The sequence below is a fragment of the Lissotriton vulgaris genome, chromosome 10 (assembly GCF_964263255.1).
Source record: "Lissotriton vulgaris chromosome 10, aLisVul1.2, whole genome shotgun sequence".
NCBI lineage: Eukaryota > Metazoa > Chordata > Amphibia > Caudata > Salamandridae > Lissotriton > Lissotriton vulgaris.
This window is the reverse complement of record NC_141698.1, coordinates 125708704-125735752: the sequence shown is the minus strand read 5'-3', so window position 1 is coordinate 125735752 and position 27049 is coordinate 125708704. Positions and strand designations below refer to the sequence as shown.

At 43.4% G+C, this 27049-nt stretch overlaps 1 protein-coding gene across 1 annotated transcript in view; it reads right to left on the bottom strand.

Annotated features, from left to right (window-relative positions):
• Nucleotides 1-27049, bottom strand: part of LOC147684823 (cytochrome P450 3A21-like) — a 247971-nt gene that overhangs the window by 142815 nt on the left and 78107 nt on the right. Inside the window, exons 5-6 of the mRNA XM_086940696.1 lie at nt 26809-26922; nt 9351-9439 (exon numbers count right to left, since the gene is read on the bottom strand). Of these exons, the coding sequence (XP_086796822.1) occupies nt 9351-9439; nt 26809-26922 (203 nt within the window). The remainder of the gene's footprint in view (nt 1-9350; nt 9440-26808; nt 26923-27049) is intronic.

The following is a 27049-nucleotide window of genomic DNA, read 5'->3' as shown; positions in this document are numbered from 1 at the left end:
ATGGCTCATACAAAAGGGGGAGAGAACCCTAAATGTGGAAAGTGGTCAATTTCCCTACAGGGGATGGAATTAACGGTGAAACACAGACGAGGGACTGCCTACACTTATGTAGATGGACTTTTCATAAACAAGAAGTGGCAGGGTAAAAAACGCCTACAATCTTGTATCACCCTGTCCCAAATTATTTGTTCAAAATGGTGCTCCAAGAACCAGAAGCACCACTCCACCCTTCCAAACCTGAAGACAAAATGCCTTCAAAAGAAATCAATAACGTTTTTTAGCACCAAATCAGTATCCAGAAATCTGAAAGTACATAAGATGTTGCAGTTGATGTTTTCACCTTATTTCTGATCTTCAAATAGATTCAACAGAAGTACAACATGAACACGTAGCCAGCACATGATTCCTCTCAAGGTAAATCTACCAACAACTTCATCAGGGCTACAAAACAAATAGTTACCACCAGAATTATTAGTCTTGAAAAGTTTCTAAGTACTCCTAACATACCACCACATTGATCGTTAGTGAATGTGAGAGAATGTGTGCTCATAAAAGTTCATAGATATCCAAACAGATGGTGTGAACCAAGAAAGTTAAAGTGAGAAAAAAGGTAGCAATATAAGACATTAATTCTCAGAGCAATAGGGAATGTGTTTTCATGCTCATTCTGTCCTCTGCAACAATTGTAGCACCAATATGAGCTAAGATGGTCTTGAACAGGGGGAGATAATAAAACAGGAAAGGAAAAAGCAAAGCAAAGTGCAGGCAACCAACCTAAATTTTGCAGCCGTCAGCATACTGGGTTAACTAATCTATAATAATATTCCAATCTTTCAGTGTCATCCAGCACCTGACAAAAATCACAACTCTTATCTAAAAAGCAATCCAAATATATCATCCATATGTAGTATTTTGTCCTTATTTCCCATATACATGAAACATTTTATTACTCAGAAAGACCAATTCGTGCAATTGGCCTAGATATTTCACATATTAAGAAACAAAACTAAAGGTTCTTACCAAGTCGTATCTGTTAGCCACCAATCAATACTTCTGATAAAATCCGCTCCAAATCTTCATATTGTATCTATAATATAATATCCAATACCCAACACCAAACTTATCTTTCTCCCCATCTCATCTCTTGTCATAGCCAGCTGCACCAATTCATCTGGGTGCAACACCCTTATTGTCTAGCTATCAGGCACTGAGCTGCTGGTTTTATTGGATAACCTGTATCCCTAACCACAGTTCTAGAGTAACCTCTCCTGATTGGCCAGTCTTTGACAAGGTGAGCCAAGCTGCTTTGATGAGGGTGTGAAGTGTCTTAGAAATGAAACAAAGAGACATCTGATGGGAGGAGATCTGCGAGCTGCCGTGCAAAAGGAAGGACCGGGGCTGGGTAGCCAAATATGTCTTCAAAGAGAGAAAGGCACTTTGGACAGGACCCAGGCCCACCCCTACTTCAGCACCCCCAGCCAGATGGGAACCCTTGTATGTGAATTAGAAGAAGAGCTGGAAGGGAAGTATTAAGGGAAGTTAGCCAGACCTTTAGGTTGGGTTAGTCAGACCTTAAGCTCCAGGAGAGATTTTCTCCATTTTGGTTTTTAAAGAACAGTGCTTTCTGGGACAAGAATTTGCCACACTTCAGGGGAAGTGGTCATCATTGAGGGTGGCACCCTGCACGTCATTGGTCAGGGGTGCCTCCCCGCATGCCCAGAAAACTGGATAAATATGGGAGAGCTATCCAGCAACTGAGAAACAAGAAGAAGAAGGACTGTCCTGCTGGAACCCTGGCCTGCACCAAGAGAACTGCACTCTGAATGACTGCACCTGCTGGACACTTTGTAACCATAGCAAAAATAGGACATTGCCTTGTACTAAAAGTTGAAAGAGTGGCCTCCATGAAAGCAACAGGTTAAAAGAGTCCACCTGAATCATCTCCACTAAGAAGAAACCAGCTGACCACCTTCACCTGGACTTTAAAGGAATTTGCCAGGTGCATTGATCGAACTGTAGTCCCAACTCTCTAAGGAGCAACTCAGAGCTTCGGGAACCTTGGCTGGTTTTGTAGACCATCATGAACCCAAATGAACCTTCTGGAAGCATCTCCAGAATTTGAGATCAATTGGAGCATTTTGACCAAAAAGTTACATAAGTTGATCGATCAATGTACATATCTAAGGCAACCTACTAACAATAACAATAAGGTTTGATAAACAAAAAGAACCAAGGCAACAAAAGTATGTAACAAAAAGTACAAAAAAGCATTTATTTAATTATTTTTTTACCAAAAAACGACCTAAAGATGTTCATACTCTAACATTCATGTACATCAATCTCACTCTCATTCAGACAAAAAGCTAAAACATGTACAATATGTGCAATAATGAATTAGCACAAGGATGTTGTAAACGATCAAAAAGGTAACAATGTGGCACAAATTCAAATGGCTGATGGTGTTTCTACGCGTGCTTCAACACACCAACGTGCCTTCGTTAGGAAGAAGGTCATAGCTGGAACATATGTGGAATCTCTAACCGATATATGCGGGGTAACCAAAGGTCTGCTATAGATTTTGGAGCAAATCAATGCTTGATATATGGTCCACGCTTAATTTTCTTAATAATTTTAAAGAGACGACTGTCTCACTGTTTGGGTTTATATATTCTTCATTGAGACACTGGGGGGCAATATTCCGTAAGTAAAGTGAACTGTGTTGATAATATATGATATTAGTAGATCTTCTGTATTATAGTATTTCAAGGATACGAAGCCTCCTGATGTGGGGTTCTGGCCTACCGCTACGGTGACACATAAGTTGATTGAGCCATCATCGAGAGTCAAGCTGGCGACGTCGAACAAATTCAGGTTTGTCACACTGAATTCTGGAGTTTTTCGTGGTCGAAGAGACTTCCAGGAATCAACTGTGGCATCATGATGAAGCAAGCCGCAGTCGTCAAACTCAAACCCAAACTGCAGAGGAGACTTGCTCGACGTCGAGAGAAAAAGTTCCTATAAAGTCAAATGCTAAAAACTTGACCGGGCCCTATCACTCATTGTATCCAACTCATGCTCCATTCTGGTCAGCCTGTGGTTTTGACTTTGTCCCAGTCTAGCAAGATCAGATGCCTCAAGTTGGTGCTTTTGGATTTTAGGCACTTAAAAAATTCATATCTACAGTTCCCTATATTGGATTTATTTCATTTTACCGTCATTTTAGTCCTAAAAATATTTCCAATGTTTATAAATTGGTGTTGGATTTTTATTGTGTGTTGTGTCTTACTTATTTAAAGTATTGGTGTTTTTAAATGCTTTACACCTGTCTCCTAAGTGAAGCCTGCCTGCTCACAGCCAGCTACCAAGGATTGAGAAATGGAATAATATATTGAGACCTTGACTGGACCTTATATTGTGATTGTGGCCTTATTACTAGTGGTAGCTACCTACTTGCACCTACTAATAATCCACCTTCCAACAGGCACTAAATGGCTAAAGTACGAAAAGGCTAACTTTCAGTTCTTTTTGCACTTTCTAAACGTGGCATAGGCTGTATTACAATTTAAAATCAGACTTTGCCATGAATTGTGATGTTAATTTGTGAGTCTAGAAGCACTGAAATGTAAAGGTTTATCTCTTTGTAATTAGGAATTGCGCTTAAAAAATGTAATAAAGTAATCCCAATGTTATCCTATACAAGTGATAGGCCTGCAGCAGTGAAAAACAAACTTGGGAGTTTTTCACTACCAGAACATGTAAAACATAAATGTACATGCTCTGCCTTTTACACACTTTTCACCCTGTCTCCTGGGTTATCCAGGACTTATTTTAGGGGGAAATTATATGTATAAAAAGGGAAGGTTTGGGCCTTGATAGAGGTTTATCTTGTCAGGTTGATGTTGCAGTGTAAACTGCACATACAGGCTCTGCAATGGCAGACATGAGCCATTGTTAAAGGGCTACTTAAATGGGTAGCACAATAAGTGCTGCAGGCCCACTAGTAGCATTTCATTTGCATGCCCCGGGCACATGTAGTTAACTTTACTAGGGACTTATTTAATTTACTTATATGTCATTTGGGGATAAGACAATATTACCATGTCTAGGGGAGAGAGCACATGCACTTTAGCACTGGTTAGAAGTGGTAAAGTGCACATACTCCTAAATCTAGCAAAACGTGGTCAGAAAAATGGTTGAGGTTGTGCAAGAAATTGTAGGGAAGGCCTCCCTAAGGCTGTCTGGTTTTAACACACTGTATTTCACATTTTTTTTTTTGAAAAGTGTTTTTAATAGTTTTAAGTAAGTTGTCACCACAAATAAGGCAACATATTGAAGAGATACATGTGACATTGTCAGCAACCATAAGAAAGGAAACAGTAACATTACAACACATCACTAGGTCGTGCATCTCAATCAGCAATTCGTGGGTTGGTGGATACATTGAGTTGGGGAGGGTAGAATTGGGCTACAAAAGAAAGTATGGATGACCTAAATAAATGGTTAATGGCATAGAACAATGCTTCTACAGCGAATATGTGAAATTTTTCCGCATACAAATACACCTCATACCATCACTCCGCAAAAATGATTCTGCAAATACTATCACTCTGCAAATTAATTGAACACACACTTTTACAACGAATATGCCTTTACCACACATGCCTTTACAACGCAAAGGCATGCATGTTAAATGTACACTCATTGTAAAAGTTTTAAAGGTAAGTGAGAGTACCCTGCAAAAAACACTAACCTACACTACACAAACACTACCCTACACTACCCCAACACCAAAACACTACCCACTACCCTACACTACCTTACACTACACTAACACTACCCTAAACCCTATAACACTACCTACACTACACAAACACTACCCTACACTACACCAACACTACCCTAAACCCTAAAACACTACCCTACACTACAAAAAGACTACCCTACACTATACCCACACCACAACACTACCCTAACCCCTAAAACAATACCCTACCCTACACTACACTAACACGACCCTAAACCCTAAAACACTACCCTACACTACACATACACTAACCTACACTACACAAACAGGATCCTAAACCCTAAAACACTACCCTACACTACACATACACTACCCTACACTACAAAAACACGACCCTAAAACCTACAATACTACCCTACATTACACATACACTAACCTACACTACACAAACACTGCCCTACACTACACCCACACCACAACACTACCCTAACCCCTAAAACACTACCCCACACTACACATACACTACCCTATACTGCACCCACACCACAACACTACCCTAACCCCTAAAACACTACCCTACACTACACATACACTAACCTACACTACACAAACAGGATCATAAACCCTAAAACACTACCCTACACTACACATACACTACCCTACACTACAAAAACACGACCCTAAAACCTACAATACTACCCTACATTACACATACACTAACCTACACTACACAAACACTACCCTACACTACACCCACACCACAACACTACCCTAACCCCTAAAACACTACCCCACACTACACATACACTACCCTATACTGCACCCACACCACAACACTACCCTAACCCCTAAAACACTACCCTACACTACACATACACTACCCTACGCTACACAAACACGACCCTAAAACCTAAAACACTACCCTACACAAACACGACTCTAAAACCTAAAACACTACCATACACTACACATACACTACCCTACACTACACAAACACGACCCTAAAACCTAAAACACTACCCTACACTACCCCACACTACACAAACACGACCCTAAAACCTAAAACACTACCCTACACTACACAAACACGACCCTAAAACCTAAAACACTACCATACACTACACATAACTACCCTACACTACACAAACACGACCTTAAAACCTAAAACACTACCCTACACTACACAAACACGACCCTAAAACCTAAAACACTACCCTACACTACACAAACACGACCCTAAAACCTAAAACACTACCATAAACTACACATACACTACCCTACACTACACAAACACGACCCTAAAACCTAAAACACTACCCTACACTACCTTACACTACACAAACACTACCCTACACTACACCCACACCACAACACTACACTAACCCCTAAAACACTACCCTACACTACACATGCACTACCCTACACAACACTAATACTACCCTACACTACACAAACACGACCCTAAAACCTAAAACACTACCCTACACTACCTTACACTACACAACACTACCCTACACTACACCCACACCACAACACTACCCTAACCCCTAAAACACTACCCTACACTACACAAACACTACCCTACACTACACCCACAACACTACCCTAACCCCTAAAACACTACCCTACACTACACAAACACTACCCTAATCCCTTAAAAATTAACGCCCCCCCCAGACCCCAGACCCCTTACCTCTCTCTCCTCGTGGTTTCTCTCTTTTTCTTCTCGTATTTTCTCACTGCTTCTGCTTCCACAATCACGTCCTCTCTCTGTCAGGGGCGGTGCACGTCGATGTGAGCAAAAAGGGAAAGCCTGATTCCTCACAACGACGTGGATCGCCCAAATTCTTTTTTTTTTTACATCGTATGTGCATTTAGCATACATACCTTTACAATGATTTTCGTTGTAAAGGCATGCGTGATAAATGCACATGCAATGTAAAAAAATGCGGAGTAATGGTATGCGGGCTATGGGACAATGCGGAGAAAAGGTATGCGGAGTCAAAGTCCGCGTGATAAAAAATTCTTAATAAAGGATATTTACCCTCTACATCATTCCATTTTTTTTTATCGGCTGTCCGAGGATACCTTAAAATTTGAACTAGGGCCCAATTTCCACACCCTATTGCGCAAATTATGCTCCACCACATCCTCTGGAGTACCTGAAGGGTAAAGCAGTCCAATGCGAGGGTTGTCATTCCTTTGCAACAGTATTTCACAGAAGAAATTCAGGAGGTCCTCCTATGTTTGTACTTGCTCTCGCTTACCTCGATCATTGTGATTGGCCGCTCGGGTGACGTCTAATTCAATCCCTGCCCAATTAATTGGCAGCTCCAACCAGTTCTGCACTCTTGGAAACTACTGACATTTCCAAACAGTGTAATAGCAATGTCCCTAGCACAGAGTACATACACAGGACCTAATGGTAAGGTGATATTAGGGTTGTCAGAGCTCAAGGAAAACACACAGTGCCACAATGTCAGAAATAAGATCAACAAGGCAAATGCAAAATAACCTCCTATCTCATATTGATACTAATGAAAGACAAATCCATCTGCAACCATATAGAACCGGAGTAAAACCCCCAAATCACAGACTGCTTTTAACATAACTATTGCTGAAGGAAAACATATTTCCTCTTTCTCAACAAACAAAAGCAGGGCAACTACTTGAAAGCAAATCACAAAAGACAATCCTAGGCTAATCGCCAAAGACAATCCTACTATTCACTAGGGCCCAATTGCTAGATCTGACAGGGAGGTTTCTTGTGAAGATTTGGAATTAGCACCAGTAATGCAGACGCTGCACACCATTTTATACAGGGTATACAACGTTTAGCACGCATTTTTTACCACGCACTACACTTACAACGCAGGCATTACCACGCATACCATTACAACGCATTGCGCTGGGGGGCGCTCTAGGATACGGAATAAGTTTAATTTTATATCCAACACCTTCCCTAGTGTCCACGGGGACTGGAGTTGGAATATAAAATTATACTTACCACTATCCAGCACCTCAAAGCGCTATGCGTTGTAACGGTATGCGTTGTAAATACCGCGTTGTAATGGTATGCGTGGTAAAAGTATGCGTTGTAACGTCATCCATCCATTATACAGAGGTGGGAAATGCAGGATTTCTCTTACACTCATCACAGTTCATCACTGTGCATAGAAATGTGGGAGTTTTCTACAACATGTTAGCATGGAGGTTTCACATGGAATCAAGGACAGGAAAGTGGCTCTGCCAAGTGGCCCCGAGGATTAAAACAGATGCCACTGCTTTATGGCTCTCCTGCTGCTGACTGGTATGTGTCTCAAGGCAGAACAGGAGAATGATTAGTTGAGGTCACCAAGTGAGCCCAGGGTGAGTCTAGGGCCCCTTTGTATTAGAACTTCGTTGGGAAGTGAGGTTGCCTTATCTAGAGGTGAGATGAATTGTAGTTGCTCCAGAAGCTCTGATGAGGCAGAGGCCTGTTACATCCTCAGGAAACTGTGCACCTGCAGGTATCAGGGTAAGCACCCATATGGGACACTACTTCAATGATCTTCAGATGAGAGGAGTAGTAGAAACCTTAGACCACCTGAGTCTGGGAGAATTAATCAGTTTAAATTACCAGGACATGGTGATGGGTGGTGTTTGGAGATAATGACCAGTATCAGATTCCCTCTAGGAGTGCTGAGATGTCATTATCACCCATACTGTCCAAAGTGACATGAAACAGGATGCTTAGTAGGTTTACTGCTATCATGTCCAAACTGGCAGAGAGCTGTTAATGACACACTTGGGTAGTTGACCCTGAGAGGGTTGATTCTCCTCCACTAAGAGTGGTGTTTACTGTGACAGACCCACAATACCAAAGACTCTTTTCGTGGCCAAGTCTGTCTAGGAGTAAACACATGAGTAATTAATCAAAAGCACCAGCCAGGACTTTAACCACCGAAAGAGATTGTGAAACGATGAGGTTTTAAAAGAGTCCCTTCGACTTCGAAAGAACGGAGATAGAGCTTGATGTGAATAACGTTATTTTATGTTCAATAAACAAAAGGAATGATGTACAGCAACTCAATTGGTGGGCCAATTTTTCAGAGAGAGTATAGAGAACTTTATGTGAAAGGGACAATTTTGCCCTTTTTAACACCAATATGTATAGGCAGAGTCAACTCACACAAATAGAAATAAACTTAAGATAAATGGTCCCCGTGCATTTGTAAATGCTTGCTCCCTACCCTAGAGGGACCTGATAATCCAAGGTTGCGAGTAGGGGCTTACGTTTGCACCCCTAAGTCAAACATAAAGGTGCACACATACTTTTGTGAATCAAGCCTTATAGAACTTTGAGCAAATCACATCAATTCCAACTTTACACAAGTTCAAGTCTCAATAGACTTACAAAGCTCAATATGACTCCTAGTCTTAAAACGCAATCTTTTCCAACACACTTTCAATTCTCCTAGGACCATCAGAATTCATCACTCTATTGTTAACCTTTCCTTTCACAACACTGTTACACATTACACCATTCCTCTGACAACTCTCGACAATTTGCAGCAACCTTGCCACGCAACCACGATTACCCAACATTCTTTCATTTCCTACTTACACTTTCATATCTAAGGGTTCATCTTGTTCTGCTTTTTTCTGAATATTTTTTTCCAAGGTTTTTCCCAAATTCTTCATAATTGGAAACATCTGAAAATTAAGAAATACAAATTATGCTTGATAGACATGTTCGAAATATCAGCAATATCTGGCAAACATCCTCAGACCTTCCTTTGAGTAACGGACCATCCATCTTGGGCAACCACTTATCTGAGCTGGACTAGAAACAGCTGATATGGAAACCCAGGGGCATTGAGTTTTTCTCTCCACCAGCGCTGGCGCCCTTTTGGCTGTCATGCGCCAACACACAAATCCTTTGTGCTACAGTACAAGGGTGTGTGCGTTCTCTAAGGTATAGGTTTGTACAGGAAGCACATCCTTTCAGTGCAAAAATATCTTTTAAGACTTCTCCTGCTTTGTATGTGTGCTGTACATTGCAGCACCCATGCACATTTAAAGCATATCTCTCTGTCTGCCTCGAGGAAACAAACAGTTTTAGCTCAAATTCCTATCTATGAATGTTAGTACATTAGGATTTGCGCCAAAATGCATTGGTAGGTTGCATGGGAACACCCATGTGGCACAATAGAACGCTCCTTTGGTATAAAGTAGCACATAGCACAACTATGTATTAATTTGGGGAACTGCCCAGTGCAAATCCTGGTTTGTGTGGATAGTAAGTCCCACTCAAAATCGTCGCCGGAGGGAAATTAAAAAAATGGGAAAATTCAGCAGGATAAAAAATGGGTCGATATTGAGATTGCAGCCAAACAAAAAAACAATAGCGCATACTGGATCCTAATTGCTAAAGAAACAGGCACAAAAAAAATCCCTGCAAGCCTCACCAGTTCCTTCAACCGAATGGGAATCATACCTAAATAATTTATACAAACTAAACTCGAGGCAAGAAAGTCTGATCCAAGTATTAAGCAAGCCAGGAGAAAACATTCTAGACAACGGTGCTCCAGCACCTCAGCAAATCGAACATTACATACAAATTGCAAGATCTTCTGCTGCAATGGGTCCGGATCAGATCCCAATGAGAGTACTTCAAACTAACCCAGAAGAGTGGAGTAAGCTTTGAGTCCCCATCTACTCTCACTGCTATGCCATTGGTGAAATACCAAAATCATGGAAGGGGAGCATCGTGACCCCAATCTATAGGAAGGGTTCTCTGTTGCTTCCCTGCAATTACCGACAGATTGCCCTGCTGGACGCAACAGGGAAGATCCTTGCAGCTAGTGTCCTGGATCATCTTAAAAAGTGGGCTTATTCAACTGGATTGATCCCTCTAAATCAAGCTGGGTTCCATCAAAAATACTCTGTAACCGACAACATAGCGGTGTTACAAACAATAATAGACAAATACGTGGTCTCAAAATCAAGGGTCGTCTAATCTGTCTTTGACGATTTCACGACGGCATTCAACAGAGTGGATAGACGCACACTCTGGCGCAAGCTTAGAAAAGTGGGAATCCCGGACAACCTTCTTCATATAACTACATCACTATGCTCGGAAACACGGTGTCAAGTACAAATGGGGAAAGAGAAGGGACTCACTTGCCCAGTAGTTACACCAAATGGTCCTAGGCAAGGATGCATCTTAGCTCCCCTCCTGTTCTCTTTATATCTTAGCGATCTTCTGGAATGTTTTACATAGGTCATCAATTTCCCCCAAAAAATATCACTATGCAAAATCCATATCATGATGCATGCCGATGACGTGGTTATCTTAGATCTTACCATTCAGCCTACAAAGGATCTTACAAGTACTTACCAAATATACAGAAGAAAACATCCTAGTGCCAAATATACCAAAAACAGAAATAGTTCAGTTCAGAGGAAGAAAACAATACACACAATACAACTGGACTCTAGGGGAAAACCGCTAGAAGTGGTGAAGGAATACACCTACTTAAGGGCGTATATTTACACAAACTTTATAAAACTCGCCTCATCTGCAGCATTTGGCCCGTAAAGCAGATGTACACGTCGGGCCCTCCAACGATTTATTTCTTCACTGGGCACAGGCATTTTTATTCTCTTTTACAGGTTTTTAGTTTCAATATTCCACCTACTCTATTGTACGCTCTCAAATATATCCCAATAAAACAATGGCAACAAATACAACTTAAAGAATGGGAAATACTTCGGAAACTGATACAAGTGCACCAAGCAGTTCCTGCACAAGCTCTGCGCCTTGAGCTTTCTTTAGTCACTTTATATGCCAGAGGGATTACCAACATCATAAGATGGGCCTACAACCTTGTACACGCAGAACAAGGCACCGTAAGGATTTTACTAAGAACAGTGACTTTCAACCTAGGATCACTGAAGTACGTCTTTTGACAAAACGTAATTATTGCACTCAAATAATCGAACTGTACAACTGAACTGCTGACATCTTGGCCTCCTGCGCACTTGAGGCTCTTCCTAACAAATTTAACGCCGTGGATAAGTTATGACCTTGATATTCAACATTGCTCTAAATTGCACTATTATGAACCTTATGCAGAGACAATAGAATATAAACAATTGCAACAGTAGACTACTTTTACTTTAAGGCGTGGAGTCCGGAGATGCATTATATTACTTCGGCTTGGGATTCTCCCTTTTAAATCTTTTACCCTCCAAGTGGATTCTTAACGAAAATGCCAGTTGTATATATGTGACCTCTGTAACAGAGGTGTGCAAGACTTGAAGTATGTTTTGTCGTGTGTTATAATCTGTTTACATTTTAAAAAAAAATTAAGATTGTATTTGAATGATCATTTATCAATTTTTCATAACAAATGTATTTTTTCTTCTTTTTAAAAATGTGTTGTTCTCAGTAGAGAACTAAATCAAATAAATAAACTTGAACATGAACTTAAACTTGAAGTCCCACTCAAACCCTTTGCTCCAGGTTCAGTCCCTGCTGCGAAACAAGTCCACTCTAGAGCAAAGCGTTAGTAAATCTGGAACTAGATATTTAGGCGGTTGGGTTCGGATAGTCTTGTGAGTAATGCTGGAGAATATGAGCTAACAATTTATACTGTCCTGGGCACTAATACGAATTTGAAGCCTTGAAGTAATGTATTCTCTGAAGAATACATTTCAAAGCAAATATGAGTGGACTTGTTAGTATTTGAAAAGCAGCTCCAAATATCAAGTTGAACAGAAGTTTCGAAGTTGTTATTTGAGGTTTTGCCCATTAGAGATGCAAAGCTGGTCGTTAAGGTAAAGGCCGCTGAGGCATGGATTCACTCGATAGCGTGACCTTGCTAATAGTGCAATACAATTATTGCCTCTTTCCATCCGAAAACGAACGCTAAAGTGGCGATAATTGTTTTGATGATATGCCCCTTGGTGTGTGCAGGAAATTAATGTTTGGAGGTAGGCTATCCTGTGCAGGCATGCAACCTGCATTCTCAGGAAGTCTAGTGAGAAGTGGGGTCTCAGAGAGCCTCCTGCCTAATTATTATTCTATAGACAGGCAAGATTTTCCAAATCTATATTTTGGGATCCAACTGATTACAACATCGATCACTTCGCAAACAGAAGCCAAGATCATAGTCCAGTTGTAGTGAAGTTTGCACATGTTGGTTTGTGACAGGTGCTGTGTACATCAGGACCATAAACACCAAGGCCCAGATTTACTATGATTTTGTGTGGGTTCATGTAACTTTTGTGGCACAACCCAGACGCAAAATCATTGTTGCCATTTACTAATCAATGCAAAGACACTTTGAGTGGTGTAGTAAATGCAAAAGTAACCCAAAACAGCCTTACGTTACTTTGTGTCGGGTAGGCGTTACATGGGTGGTGCATCGGTATTCCCAAACATCCACTTATGTATTTTGAAAAATAAACAGATTAAAAAAAAATTGTAAATCTGGTTTTGCTTCAAAATGATGCTCCTCCCCGACAGAGGCGTAGTGATAAATATGTTGATTTCTCCTCATCACTGCCTCTTCCTATGTGTGCTACATTCTGCAGTACAGTTAGGAAGAGGAATATGCTTCTAAAGATTGTTTCTGTGCAGGAAGGTATCCCCTCCTACACAAAAACAATCCTTCCCATAATGCAGGCACCCTTGCACTGTCGTAAAAGTGTGTCTGCATTGGCGCTAGGCATCACACGGTGCACCAGTGGAAGGAGAGAGCAGAAGTGCACCATACATTTGTAAACAGAGAGCATTTCTGCTCTCTCCTTTTCACGCAACATAGCAAGTGCCCTTGCTGCACTGTGTTGCATGAAATAATAGTAAATAAGCCACTAAATTTAGATGCAAATGGATGGAATGTCTGTTAACCCTCCCTGGTCTGACAATCTTTGTATCAGATCACACTGTGGTTGCAAGCCATCGAATCCTAGATCCTCCAAGTTCTGCCGAACCAATCTGGCTTCTACCATATCAAATACAAGCAAAGCATCTGTATAAAGTGGAACATGCTTGCTTCTTTCTTTAAAAAAAAAAAAACTCAAGGATTTCAATTTAGCAACATTTCCTTGTCTTCCACAAAAAATCATTAGTTATGTGTGATAAAGGTGCTCCCAACCAAGTCATAAGAGATGTGTCTTTGTTCTAAGTGTCCCCATTCATGTGACTGTTCATCGAGGGTGCTGACTGAGGCAAACCCAAAGTTAGAAGTCTATTCTGTGTGCCAACACCCCACTGGCAGTATGCCCAATGTGCTAGCTGAGTAACTACCTTCCTGGAAGTCTAATCTGTGTGCCATGTGTGTCCTCTGGACGTCTAGCATTTAACCCAGTGGGCTCTGATCTTCTAATGGTAATGACCTGATTCCCTCACCACTCTTAAAATCATAGATCTCAACTTCCTACAATTACACATGTTCCCCCAATTCCATTTCCCACTAAATCAGTTTCACATATTGCACACAATTGACATCAATGATGCTCGATGCATTTATGATCATTGCAAGTAGCCTGCACAGTGGAGGAGGGCTGCAGGCTTCTTTGTTTGTTATCAGTTAATGAGCAACACTGCAAATGCTAAACTTCGGTGTGACTCAGATGGGATTTAGTTTGGAGTCTTCGGTGCACAAGAAAACGTACATACGCACTGAGAGGCGCACTCACTAATAGCTACATCTTCTGAACAGGAATGATCAACAGTGTGGAAAAGATGGCAGTACCAGTAACACATTGCATGAGTTGACTTGGGCAGTTTCTCTTTTAAATGATGGGGCTGCTCACAGCATCCTTCATGCCATATTCAGCCACCTACAGATGGTTATGTCAGGGTATTGATAGAACAAAGGCTGCTGTATGAAAACTTCCATATACAGTGAACACTGGGAAATGACCACATGGGGCATCAACAGGAAGCCTTCGAGATGCCTCCAGAATGTTAAATGACAGATTTATGGACTGGGGAAAATTTTGTCTGCAAGAGTTTTATACTATGATTCATGTTCACTCACACAATCAATCAGTAGATTTGTAGAGCTCTTCTTGTCACCCGTGAGGGAATCCAGTTTCTGGTAGGGTTCAGATGATTAACCAAAAAGCCAGGTCTTCTGGGACTTTCGGAACTCTGGAAGAGATGAGGATGTCCATAGATGAAAGGGTAGCTCATTCCATGTCTTCTCTGCTAGGTAGGAGATGGAGCGACCTCCACATTTGCTACGACGGTTGGTTAGAGAAAGGGATGCAAAGTGGAGATGTCTGGTGGGCTGATGGAAGCTCAGGTGGTGGTTCAAGTAGGCAGGCCCGCAGTTGTCTATGCTCTTGAATGCATGGGTCAGGAGAATTAACTGGAATCTTTTCTGTACATGGAGCTAGTGGAGTTTGCAGATGTAGGGGGAAATGTGGATTAGTCTAGGGAGGTGCAAGACAAGTCTGGCTGCGGAGTTTTGCATGGTCTGTAGTTGTTGGAGAGGTGAGCTGTTACAGCGCTTTCTGCATAGAGAGCATTGCCATAGTCCAGTCTGCTAGAGATGAGGGCCTGGGTGATGGTGCACCTTAAGCTTTGGGGTAGCCATTTGAATATCTTATGAAGCATGCAGAGGATGAAGAAGCAGGAGGAGGAGACATAGTGCCCTGATTTGTCATGGTTAGCTTGTTTTCCAGAATGATGCCTAGGTTCCTAGCATGGCCATTGGGGTAGGATTAGGTAAGAGTTCTGATAGCCAACAGAATGCATCCCATGGGGAGATTTTGCTTCCTAAAAGCAATACCTCTGTCTTGCCCATTTTGAGCTTCAGACAGTTGTCCTTCATCCAGTTGGTGATGTCTGTCAAGCAGAGAAGGAGAGGATGAGTTGTGTGTCATCGGCATAGGATATGATGTTGAGTCCGTTGGTTGTGGCGATGCTGGGACGAGGTGTCATATAAATGTTGAAGAGGGTGGAGCTAAACGAGGATCCATGGGACACTACACAGATGATTTCCCTGGGTTTGAAGGTGAAGGGGAGAAGGCAGACTTTTCACGTTCTTCCGGTGAGGAAATCGGTGATCCATCTAAGAGCGCCTACTTGGATGTGTGGATGTTGTGCAGCATTGTGATGAGTGTGTGGTGGGAGACCGTATCAAACACTGTCGAGATGTCTTGGAGGATCAGAGCTGCAGTCTCTCCTTGGTTGAGTAGGGCTCGGAATGTAATCGGTAGCTGCGATGAGGGCTGTTTCAGTGCTGTGGTTGTTGAGGAATCGGGATTGGGAGGAATCGAGTAAAAGGTGTGAGGAGAGTTGTTGTTTGATATCTTTTTCTTTTAAATTTTTTATTAGGGAAATGACACGACATCAGAATCAAACATCCCCAAAAAAATACATTACACCTTTGTCATTACTCCAAATTTTCATATTTACCCCTCTCCCCCGAGGGATCGTTACAGGAGGAGAAATAGGCACAAAAGTCAAAAAAGAAAAAAAAAGAAAATAAAGCAGCAAACATAAAATCAAACAGATTAATGACAGCTATATACATTTCATCAGGGCTTTCATCCGGCTTCACAAATCATTAATTTTCACGATTCAGCCAGTTAATTACAGGCTCCCAAACCAATTCTCCCTCTCTTCGGGCCCTTGGCCCTCTCCTCTTGAAAACCAATAGCTCCCACTTCCCGATATTTATAAATTTACTAAACCATTCATGTACTTTCGGGGGAGCAGGATCTAGCAATACCGTAGCTAAACATAATCCCAACGTGGCCATCGCAATATAAAATAACTTCCGCTCTGATAGAGTCATATCCAAATCCACTACCCCCAGAATTAAAGCCTGAGATGATAATTGTATCATATATCCAAACACTTGCTCCAACCGTTGTTCAACTTTGTTAAACAATGGGATCAAGCTGGGGCAGGATGAAAACATATGAATACTGTCAACCGTAAATTCTCCACATCTGGGGCAATTAACTCCCGTGATCCCGCCCCATTGTTGTATACGATGTGGGGTTATATACAGATTGAATCATGTCTTGAAACATTGAACCTGGAGGTTTGGCGGATATAGTAGCAGTATGACTAAGACATAATGAATCTTCGCATACCTCCTGCCGAGCATGTAATCCAGTCTGCCAACGGCTAAGATGTTTGGATAGATCATCACTCCTCCTTTCATTTACCATTTTATAGATCATAGAAATAGTGGAATGCCCCCCCTGATAGCCTCAACTAGCGGGATAGAAGTCCAACTAACAGTTTTCCTAGAAAAAAAATCTCTAATCTGTAAAAACTTTAAAAAATGCCGGTTACTAATACCATATTTTTGTCGTATACATTCAAAGGTCCGTACCCCTGTGTCTGAGACCATGTCCCCTACTATAGTAACTCCTTGTGTGGTCCATTCTCTGAAATACCCATCTGCAAAAATTGCTGGCAGAAGAGCGTTTCTTATTACCGGAGTATATATATGTATTCTCCCAATATTATATAATTTCCGCACCGATGTCCAAATTTTGAAAGCCGCTACCAAAACCTTAAACCTCACACGTTTAAAATAAGCAAAATCAATATGTCTGAATAGTAGCCCCTTAACCTCTTCCCCATAAATTAAACAATAGGTCGATATATCAGACTCCTCTAAATCCTCACTATCCAGTAATACAGCAATGTGCCTCAACGTTATTGTCCAGTAATATAACTGGAAGTTTGGTAAGGACCAGCCCCCTCTCTCTCTGGGTAACGTCATGTATTTCATGGCTCGTCTAGGTCGTTTACCAGCCCAGACAAACCAAGAGATTATACGTTCTACTTTTTTAAACCAAACTTGTTCAAACAATACAGGGATAGCTCTAAAAAGATAAAGAATCTTTGGCAAAAAAATCATTTTAACAACGTTGCATCTACCCATCAGTGGTAGATGCAAATTATTGAACTTACGTGCGTCCTTTTCCATCTTGCATAGCAGAGGTTTTAAGTTAATCTCCACTATTTCCTCAGGATTGGAATTTATCATTACTCCTAGGTATTTTGCGTTGTCAATAACCCGTGGGTCTCGCAGCAAGATTTTATTATTACATATTATTTGAGTCTTAGAATCATTCAAATGGTACCCTGACAGCCTACCAAACTGTAGTGTCATATTTTGGATTTCTGGCAATGCGGTCTGTGGAGAATCTGTCAGGATGGCAAGGTCATCCGCATACCCCAGTATTTTAGTGTCTCCACCCCTGGATTCCACCGGCCGGATCAAAACATTCAAAAGAATTTTTTTAATTAGGGGATCAATATAAATTGCAAATAATAAAGGGGAACAGGGACATCCCTGCCGTGTGCCTCTTAAAATATTAATTGTGCCCGTCTGGATCCCCATAACCGAGATTTGAGCCGTTGGTTGCTTATACGTACTCTGTATCGCCCGAATGGTTCTTTCCCCAAGACCATAATGCCTCAGTACAGCCCATAAAAAAGGCCAGGAGACCCTATCAAAGGCCTTCTCTGCATCTAGCAGAATTAAGGCCATAGGGTCTCCTGAAACCTTAGTGAAATCAAATAACGCAATTGTGCGGCGTATATGATCTATCGTTTCGCGCCCAGGCACAAATCCGTGTTGTTGAGAAGAGACAAGCTTCTTGATCACCCCCGATATCCCATTTGCAAAGATCTTGGCATATATTTTAATATCACTATTAATGAGAGGGATTGGGCGATAAGATCCCATATCAGATGGATTTTTACCTTTCTTTCAAAATTTAACAATTCGGGCTCTTCGCCAAGACTCAGGGGGGACCTCCCCATCCTGAACTCTGCAGAACATTTCCAGCATGACAGGAATGAGCTGGGGTCAAAATATCTTGTAGAAATCACCCAGTAGGAAATCTGGACCAACAGCTTTGCCCGCTAGGAGAGAATCTATGGCTTGCCAGAGCTCCTCAATACTAATTTCAGCATCTAATGTATCCTGTTCTTCAGAGGATAGCGTATCAACCCGGATCTCCTTAAGATATTCCCGAATTTCCCCCTGGAGTGCCTCATTATCACAAATATCTTCATTATACAATTTTTGATAAAACTTTTGAAAAGCGAGAGCTATGGCCCTCTCCTCGGACACAAGACCGACATCCGGATCCTGAATATTTTTAATGCGTGCGGCAGACTCTCTTTCTCTAATTCTTACGGCTAACATATGCCCTGCTCTCTCGCTATTCTCAAACATTTTAGATCGCCAGGCTATAAATTTACTAGCCGCTTTGGCCTGTGAGAGTTCCGTTATAGCTGATTTTGCTAAAATGGTCTGTGTTTGCGCTGGATCGCTGTCCCTTCCCATCCATATCACGTGAGTCAGATTCAGCTCTGCTTCTTCCAATTCCTTATACAATCACTGTAAATTAATCTTTTCCTTCTTTTGAGTTTCCCAGCCATACCGGGTTGTTTCACCCCTTATCCTAGCCTTAAGTGTATCCCAGACGTTCTGGATGCCTGTAATATCTATATTTTCGTCTAAAAATCTTGTAATCCATGGGGACATAGATTCAATATACTTACTGTCGCTTAGCCAAGATTAAACATCCAAGCGTCAGATTTATTCCTACATGATTGTATATTCACCTCGAGCAAAAGCGGATTATGGTCCGACATTACTCTTGGGAATCTTATAATGCTAAAGCCTTGAGTGAGAACGGGTGAAATAAAAAAATAATCAAGCCTAGAGCAGATTTTATGGGGTGCAGAAAAAAAAAGTGAATCCTTGGTAATGCCGATTAAAAAAAGCCCAGGCGTCAGTCAATCCATGAAGATCAATCAAATGTTGCAGAGCCCTATAAACTTTTGGTTTTCTCCCAATATATATAGTCCCTGGTTGAATCATAAGTTCACATTCCATATTATTATTGAGATCACCACAGATTATAAACGGGGTCGGCCACCCTAACAACTACCAACTCGAGATTCAACCATTTATATAATTCTGGGTCGTCAAGTACTGGGCCATATATAGAGCAGAGTGTGATATTTTTACCCTGGAAATTACCATGCACAATTACCCAACGGCCCAACCTGTCAGCAGAAGAGCAAGTTATATTAACCTTTCCTCGTCTTACTAAGATAGCAACTCCTTTAGTCTTAGCCTCTAGTTTTGTCCAGGATACTAGTTGAAAACCCTCAAAATCTAAGAGTTTATGGCAACTGGCTTCGATATGGTTCGCCCAACCCCACCCACGCCACTCCCCCCACGCTGCTCCTCTATTTAAACGTCCCCCATGTGTCAGCGCAGCGGACGAGCGCAGCGGGCGCGCCGTAGGCTCGCCGGAGTCACGCCAGAGTCCAGCCCGTCTGCGCCCGTTCGCGGCAGGCCGGGGCAAGGGGCTCCTCCCTATGTCCCACCGCTGATGTACTCTTCCCTTGATCTTCTTTCCCACTGGATCCCAGGTACCATCAGCTCGCATGTGTCCGATTTGTTGCAAAACCTACATCTTCTCTCGAGACCTCCGCCTATTCCTCCTATCGCCATATCAAGTTCGTCCTCCCTGCCCTGCACTGTTTCCCCCACTCTCCCCCCTCCACCTGCCCCCCATACGCCGACTTTCAACACCACAGCTGCGCTCCTTAACACCAGATCAGCAGTCAGTCATCAGTATGAGCTATTCGACTACCTCGACACCGACAAACCGGATCTCTTGTTTCTAATAGAGACCTGGTTTAAGGCCGACTACCTACCCAATGTCTTAGCCGCACTCCCGCCCTCACACTCCATCATCCGAGCGGATCGACCGGAGGGCAGAAGAGGCGGTGGAGTGGCCTTGATAGCTCATACTGATTTCCACTTTCAGATTCTTCCCTTTCCCCCCATTTCTGAAGTCGACTGCTTGATAATTCGCGCTAGTTCTCACTCGACCCCCCTAACTGCTGTTCTTATCTATCGTCCACCCCACCCCACTCCCACTTTTGTTTCCAGCCTTCAGGACATTCTCGCAACACTGGTCGTCAACAACTCGTCAGTGTTGGTCCTGGGCGACCTCAACTTTTGGCCCAATGATCCTGCCGAAAGCCCCCTATCCAAAGAATTCACCGACCTTATGACCAGTCTCAATTTCACCCCCCATGTCCACAGCCCTACCCACGTGCATGGCCATTCACTTGACCAGGTTTGGACCTTGAATATTTCCACTACTCCCCCTACCATTTCCCCCTGCTCCTGGTCTGACCATTTTTTAATCTCCTTCTCCCTTGCCTTAGCCCCAGTGGCCAAACCTCCCCTTCCCAAGAACACCTGGGTTAGAAAATGGGGTAAGGCAGACATGCCATCCCTCTGCTCATCCCTAGCCAATTCCTACCCCGACCTTTCCGGCCTCGCCGCCCCGGTCCAACTGGCCACTATTGATGGCTGGCTGACCCAGGCAGGCGACGATTTTGCCCCCTTGAGGCGGATCGCGGTCAAGCGAGCCCATGCTGCTAACCGCTGGTTCACCCCTGACCTCAAGGAGAAGAAACTGGCCGCACGCAGAGCAGAGCGCGCATGGAGAAGAGAATACTGCCCCGCCAAAAAAATCACTTACCTCTCCGTGCTCAAGGCATACAAGCAAGGCATCCTTGATGCCAAGACCTTGTTCTATTCTAACAGGATACTGGCAGCAGAATCCCAAACCAAGGAAATCTTTGCTACAGTACATGAGCTTGCCTTATCTAATAGAGCCACGGCTTCGATCCCCCCCTCCCAACCGCTCTGCGACTCGCTCAACGATTTCTTCGTTGACAAGGTCGCAAAGATCAAGGCCAACATCCCCCCCCTTCCCCCGCATTCACCAACCCCTCCCCTCTCGCTGTCACTTCCAAACTCACCTCCATCCACCCCCTGACTAAGGCCACGCTCCTCCCCCTGCTCCTAAAGGTAAAGTCAGGCTCACCCCTAGACTTTGCCCCTGCTCACATCCTGAGAGAAATCTTCCTAAACTGCCCTACCCCTCCCCTCACACTTCTGAACGACTCACTCAGCAATGGAGTGGTCCCCACTGCTCACAAATTTGCGGCTGTTATCCCCATCTTAAAAAAGCCCGGTGCCGACCCTTCATCCCCTTCTAATTACCGTCCCATCTCCCTTCTGCCTTACCTGGGCAAGGTTCTAGAAACCCATGTAACCAGCACCCTGAGCACCTATGTGGAAACTAATCACTGCCTCTCCCGCCGGCAGGCGGGCTTTCTCCCCCTCCACTCCACGGAGAAGGTGGTGACCTCAGTGATGGACAGCCTATGCGAGGGCATTGACACCAACCTCCCGCAGGCCCTCATTCTTTTAGACCTGTCCGCCCCTTTTGACACGGTGGACCATTCCATCCTCCTCACCCGTGTCAGGGCGGCGGGCATAGAGGGCCTGGCCTTCGCCTGGCTTGAGTCCTTCCTGAGCGATAGGGCTCAGGCGGTCCACCTAGCTGGTTTCACGGCTGCCTCTCGTAAGGTTGTATGTGGAGTCCCCCAAGGTTCCTCACTTTCCCCTCTTTTGTTTAATTTATACATCTACCCTCTTATTTTTATGTTACAGCAGCTTGAGGTCACGGTGTTCAATTACGCCGATAACCTCCAGCTAATTTTTAACCTTTCCCACTCTTCCTCATCTTCCCAGAACGTCCAATCCGTCATGTTGTTCATCCAGGATTGGATGAACTGCAATCACCTCAAACTCAACCCGGACAAGACGGAGTTAGTCCTGACCGGAGGTGGTTGCAGTCCCTGGTCCCCTTCCCACTGGCCCCCCTCACTTGGTGTTCCCCCGCTTCCCGTCCCCAAGGTTAAAACCCTTGGTATCTTCCTCAATTCCTCACAGGTCAATTCGGTTGTTTCCTCCTGCTTTTTTTCACTCAGAACCATCAGGAAGATCTCTCGCTTTTTCTCTCTACCTGCCCTAAAGATCATAGTGATGGCTATGGTGCTCTCGCGCCTTGACTATGGTAACATCATTTACAATGGCGCCCCAGCCTACGCCATTCACCGTCTGCAGCTAGTGCAGAACCAGGCCGCCCGCCTGATCCACGGCCTGCCCAAATTCCACCGTGCTACTCCCTTACTGCAGGCACTGCACTGGCTGCCGGTGAAAGAGCGAGCCTTGTTCAAACTTGGCTGCACCACCTTTCAGGCTAAAATGGGCACCGCCCCGGAGTTCATTTGCTCCGCCATCAAGCCCTATACTCCGGGCAGAGAGCTTCGATCCACCCACCAGGCACTGCTAACCACCCCCCGTTTCAGAAAGAAAAAGGCGGGCGGAACAAAGTTTGCAGTTCTCGCTCCAACGTTCTGGAACTCCCTTCCGACGGAACTCCGCATGACATCTTCTTACATCGAGTTCCGGAAAGGTCTTAAAACTCTGCTCTTCTCCCGAGCTTACAATGCCTAGATTCCCTCCGCTCCTGTTGTCTCCTCGCAATCCAAAAAGCGCTAAGACACCGCGTGGTAGAAGCGCGCTATACAAATGTTTTTAAATTTAAATTCAAAATTTAAATTCAAATTCAAATATGCGTTTCTTGGAGGCAGAGAACATCTGCCCACAAGAATCGCAGATCTTCCCTTACCCGACGCCGTTTAATCGGGTCGTTGAGCCTGCATATATTTATAGATACTATTCTGATATTAGCCATACCTCTGACAAAATATCCCTAAGAAAAACAAGACACAACCAAACCTTTGTATTGATTCTAATTTCATTAACTTATTTTGACACAAAACCTGAAATCCTACCATTTGCACCTCCCGTAGCGAATCCCCCTCCCTAACCCCCCTTTCCCCTTGAATCCCCACCCCCAAACACAGGCAAAATAGGTCCTCAGACCCATGTGATGCCTCCCACTTCCCGAGTGTCCCCTGGTCACTCCCTGTCTATACATCCTCATATTGCTGGTGCGAGCGAAAGAGATTACCCAAGTAAGAAATCCGAAATAAACCTAGAATAGGAAAGAAAGGAAAAGAGAAAAACAAACCACATATATATAAACATCTCAACATTTTTTTTTCCTCCCCCCCCTTCCTTTATCTGTTGTATCCGGACCAATGACTGGATCTAATTAGGTCTGGATTTTGTACTAAGAGTCCTCCGGCCATTTAGCCATCAGGAAGTTCTTTCAAGTATTCTTCAGCCTGTATTTCTGAAGAAAAAACCTGAATCTTGCCCTGACAAATAACCTTTAACCATGCGGGGTTCATTAAGAACACCTCGCTCCCCTTCTTTTGAAAGGGGGTAATCAGCCAACTAAGTCGCCACCTCCGTTCCACTGTTGCGTGGCAAAAGTCAGGGCGCACAAAAAAAGTATGGTCCTCTGCAATTCTGTTGGCATCAAGTCGTGCTTTTTCGAAGATAGCTTGCCTCAAAAAAAAAATTGTCGAAAAATATCAGAATGGTCCTAGGCTTTGCTTCGGAGTCAGAATTCTTTTTTAGCATAAGAGGGTATCGGTGGGCTCTCTGTATCTCAGTGTCCCACGACCAATGAGAGAGTTCAGGAAAAGCGGATTGAAACAGCTTCAGGACAAATCCTCTGATATCTTGACCCTCCACTTTCTCCTCGATTCCTATTAGTCGGAGATTATTCCTTCGAAGCCTATTTTCTGAATCTTCTAGCTTCCACATTATGTCAGCCAGTCTATCATCGTTTGCCGTTGTTTTGGTCTCGGTATTCTGTAACCCTGTCTCGAGCTCGATGATTCTTTCCTCCAATGCGGCTGTCCGGGCGATGACCTCAGAACATGCCTTGGTATTCTTCCGAATAGCCCCCTGTATCTTCATTGTCGCTAGCTGTGCCCTCTTATGCTCCTGTCATGCCTCACTTTGTATCGATTTTAACATGGCATAAATCAAGGTGTTGGATGGAGGTTGATATCTCTTTCTAATGCTTTGGCATGGAACGGGAGCAGGGAGATCGATCAGTAGTTGTTGAGTTTACTTGGGTCTGCGATGGCTCATTTAGTAGGGCATTAACTTCTGCATGTTTTCAGTCCTCAGGAAACGTGGCTCTGACAGTTGAGGTGCTGAACAAGGCTGGGAGTATATGGCTGATCTGGCTTCACCTAGGTTGAAGAAGTGGTGAGGGTATGGGTTAGTTGGAGCCTCTGAGTGGACCATGTTCATGATGGAGGCGGTGTCCTGTGGGGCGAGCTGCCTCCATTCGGTTAGTCAGATGTCTGTGGTGGTAGCGGGGTAGTGTGCTGCTTGAAGAAGTCAGTGGCCTTGGGCTTGAAGTTTCTGTAGATATTGGGAATCTTGTTGTGGAAGAAGTTTGCAAGGTTGTCAAAGAGTTCCTGTGGGGGGTAATGTTATTTGTTGCACCTGGGAGGTTGAAGACTTTGACGTTGTTGAAGAGTTCTTTGCTGTTATTGGTGCTTGATTTGGTATGTGATGCTGAGACCTTTTTCTTCGATTCTCTCAACTGTCTGTGATACAGGTTGAGGGCTGTCTTGAAGGTGGTCTTGTCATTCATGTCCTTGCTGGTGAGCTATCTCCTTTCCAGTTGTTTACAGTGTCATTTAGCGGTTCTGAGGTCTTCAGTCTACCAGCTAGCCTGCTTGGTGGACCTTCTCTGGGTGTTGGTGGTGGTGATCCAATTGTTGAAGTTTCTGATGTTCTGTTCTATGTTTTTAGAGGAGATGGGGTGGGTACTTTAAGGCATTGATCCATGTTTCCTTTGAGACTTTGCTCAAGGTGGGGGGCATTGGGCAGACTGAGGGCAGAGGTCCGTGAGCTGGTGATATTGAACTAGATGATAGAGTGGTTGGTCCAGGTGAGTTCTGTGGTGTGACTATACCTGATATGGTTGCTGGAGATGAAGATGTGGTCTAGATGGTGGCCTGTGGTGTGCCTGGGGTCATGGACGAGTTGAGGAGGTTGGTAGTGTTGATGTCATTGTGGTCGTCGAGATGAAAGATGAAGCTGCCGAGGAAAATGTAGTTGGAGTCTATGGCGAAGGGGTGTTGAAGTCAGTGATGAAGATGTAGAAGGCTAGGAGTGGTCCTAGAAGATGGTAGGCAAGGTTCCCCCGATGAGGGGTTTGCTGACTGTTTGGAGTCGGAAGTTAAGGTGTTCCATTGCTGGGGTGATGTCATTTGAGGTGGTGCATTGGATGGATTCCTTGTGTGTGATGGCAATCCCTCTGCCAGGCTTGTTAATGTGGTCATGGTGGGTGGTCTTGTATCCTTTATGCATTGCAATGGCAATGCACACACCAACAGACATGCACTTGATGACATGCATGAAAGAAGAAGCAGCAATAGATGAGCAATTATTAAACTAGTTGCAGCCCTGCTCTAACGGTCTTTTTAATGCAATATTTTGAACCCACAGGACAGGGAGATGGGTTTTCAAGTTTCTTTCATGGACCACGGCCACTTCAGAAAGACCACACTGAAACTGAAACCCATGATCCCCTTGCAGAAAACTACCTGAAAATTGAACAAAAACCTAGGATACCACATTCTCAATGTCCAGTCAAGTGGGGAATTGTTTCAAGTAATATAGCTATTACATTCAGTCATAGTTGCCTTTAATGTGCTTAGTAAATTAGAGACACTGATCTGAATGTAAAGAACGCTTCCTCTCCACATTGTTAGGAGGTGGGAAGAACATCAGTGAGGGGACTTCACCATTCATCTATGTGTTGACCTTACATACAAGGAATGTGTATGATACCCAAAGTACATGGGTGTAATGGCATTTACCAGCCTGCCAACAGCGACTCAGCTGCACAGCTTGCTTCGGACTGTACACCTCTGCCTGGTGGGCACAGAACCCACAAAGTTTCAAGAAGGGACCAGTGAATGCTTTCAAGTTATGCAAATATTTTTTCTAATCCTCAAAGTGCGTTCATATGCATTATTCTTACTATATGAAATGTTAAGTTACAGAGAAAGAATGTCGATTTTTATAGATCACATCACACACAGGGAGAAGAGTGCCACAGACATAGGCATAGGCTTAGTTTCTCTGCAAAAACACTTCGTCCTCTCAGTTAATATTTCCAGGAGGGAGATCCTTATGGAAATAACTGCATTTTCAGCAGGAAATCATATTTGGGATTTTTAAAATACTCCTTTTTACCTCTTTTAGTTTTCCACTGGTGAAAGTTGGGGATAGCACTGTACGAATCCTCTTCCATTGATCATCTTTAGCAACAGTCACTGCTTCTTCCAAGGGTCCGTTCAAGCCAATGTTCTAAAAAATAAATATAATATAATAAATCATTATGATAAAAAACAACCACAGTAAAAAAAAAAAGCCACATTACCTTTATGGGCATGCAAGCCACAGGGGTTATTAAGTGGCATTATCACAGAATATT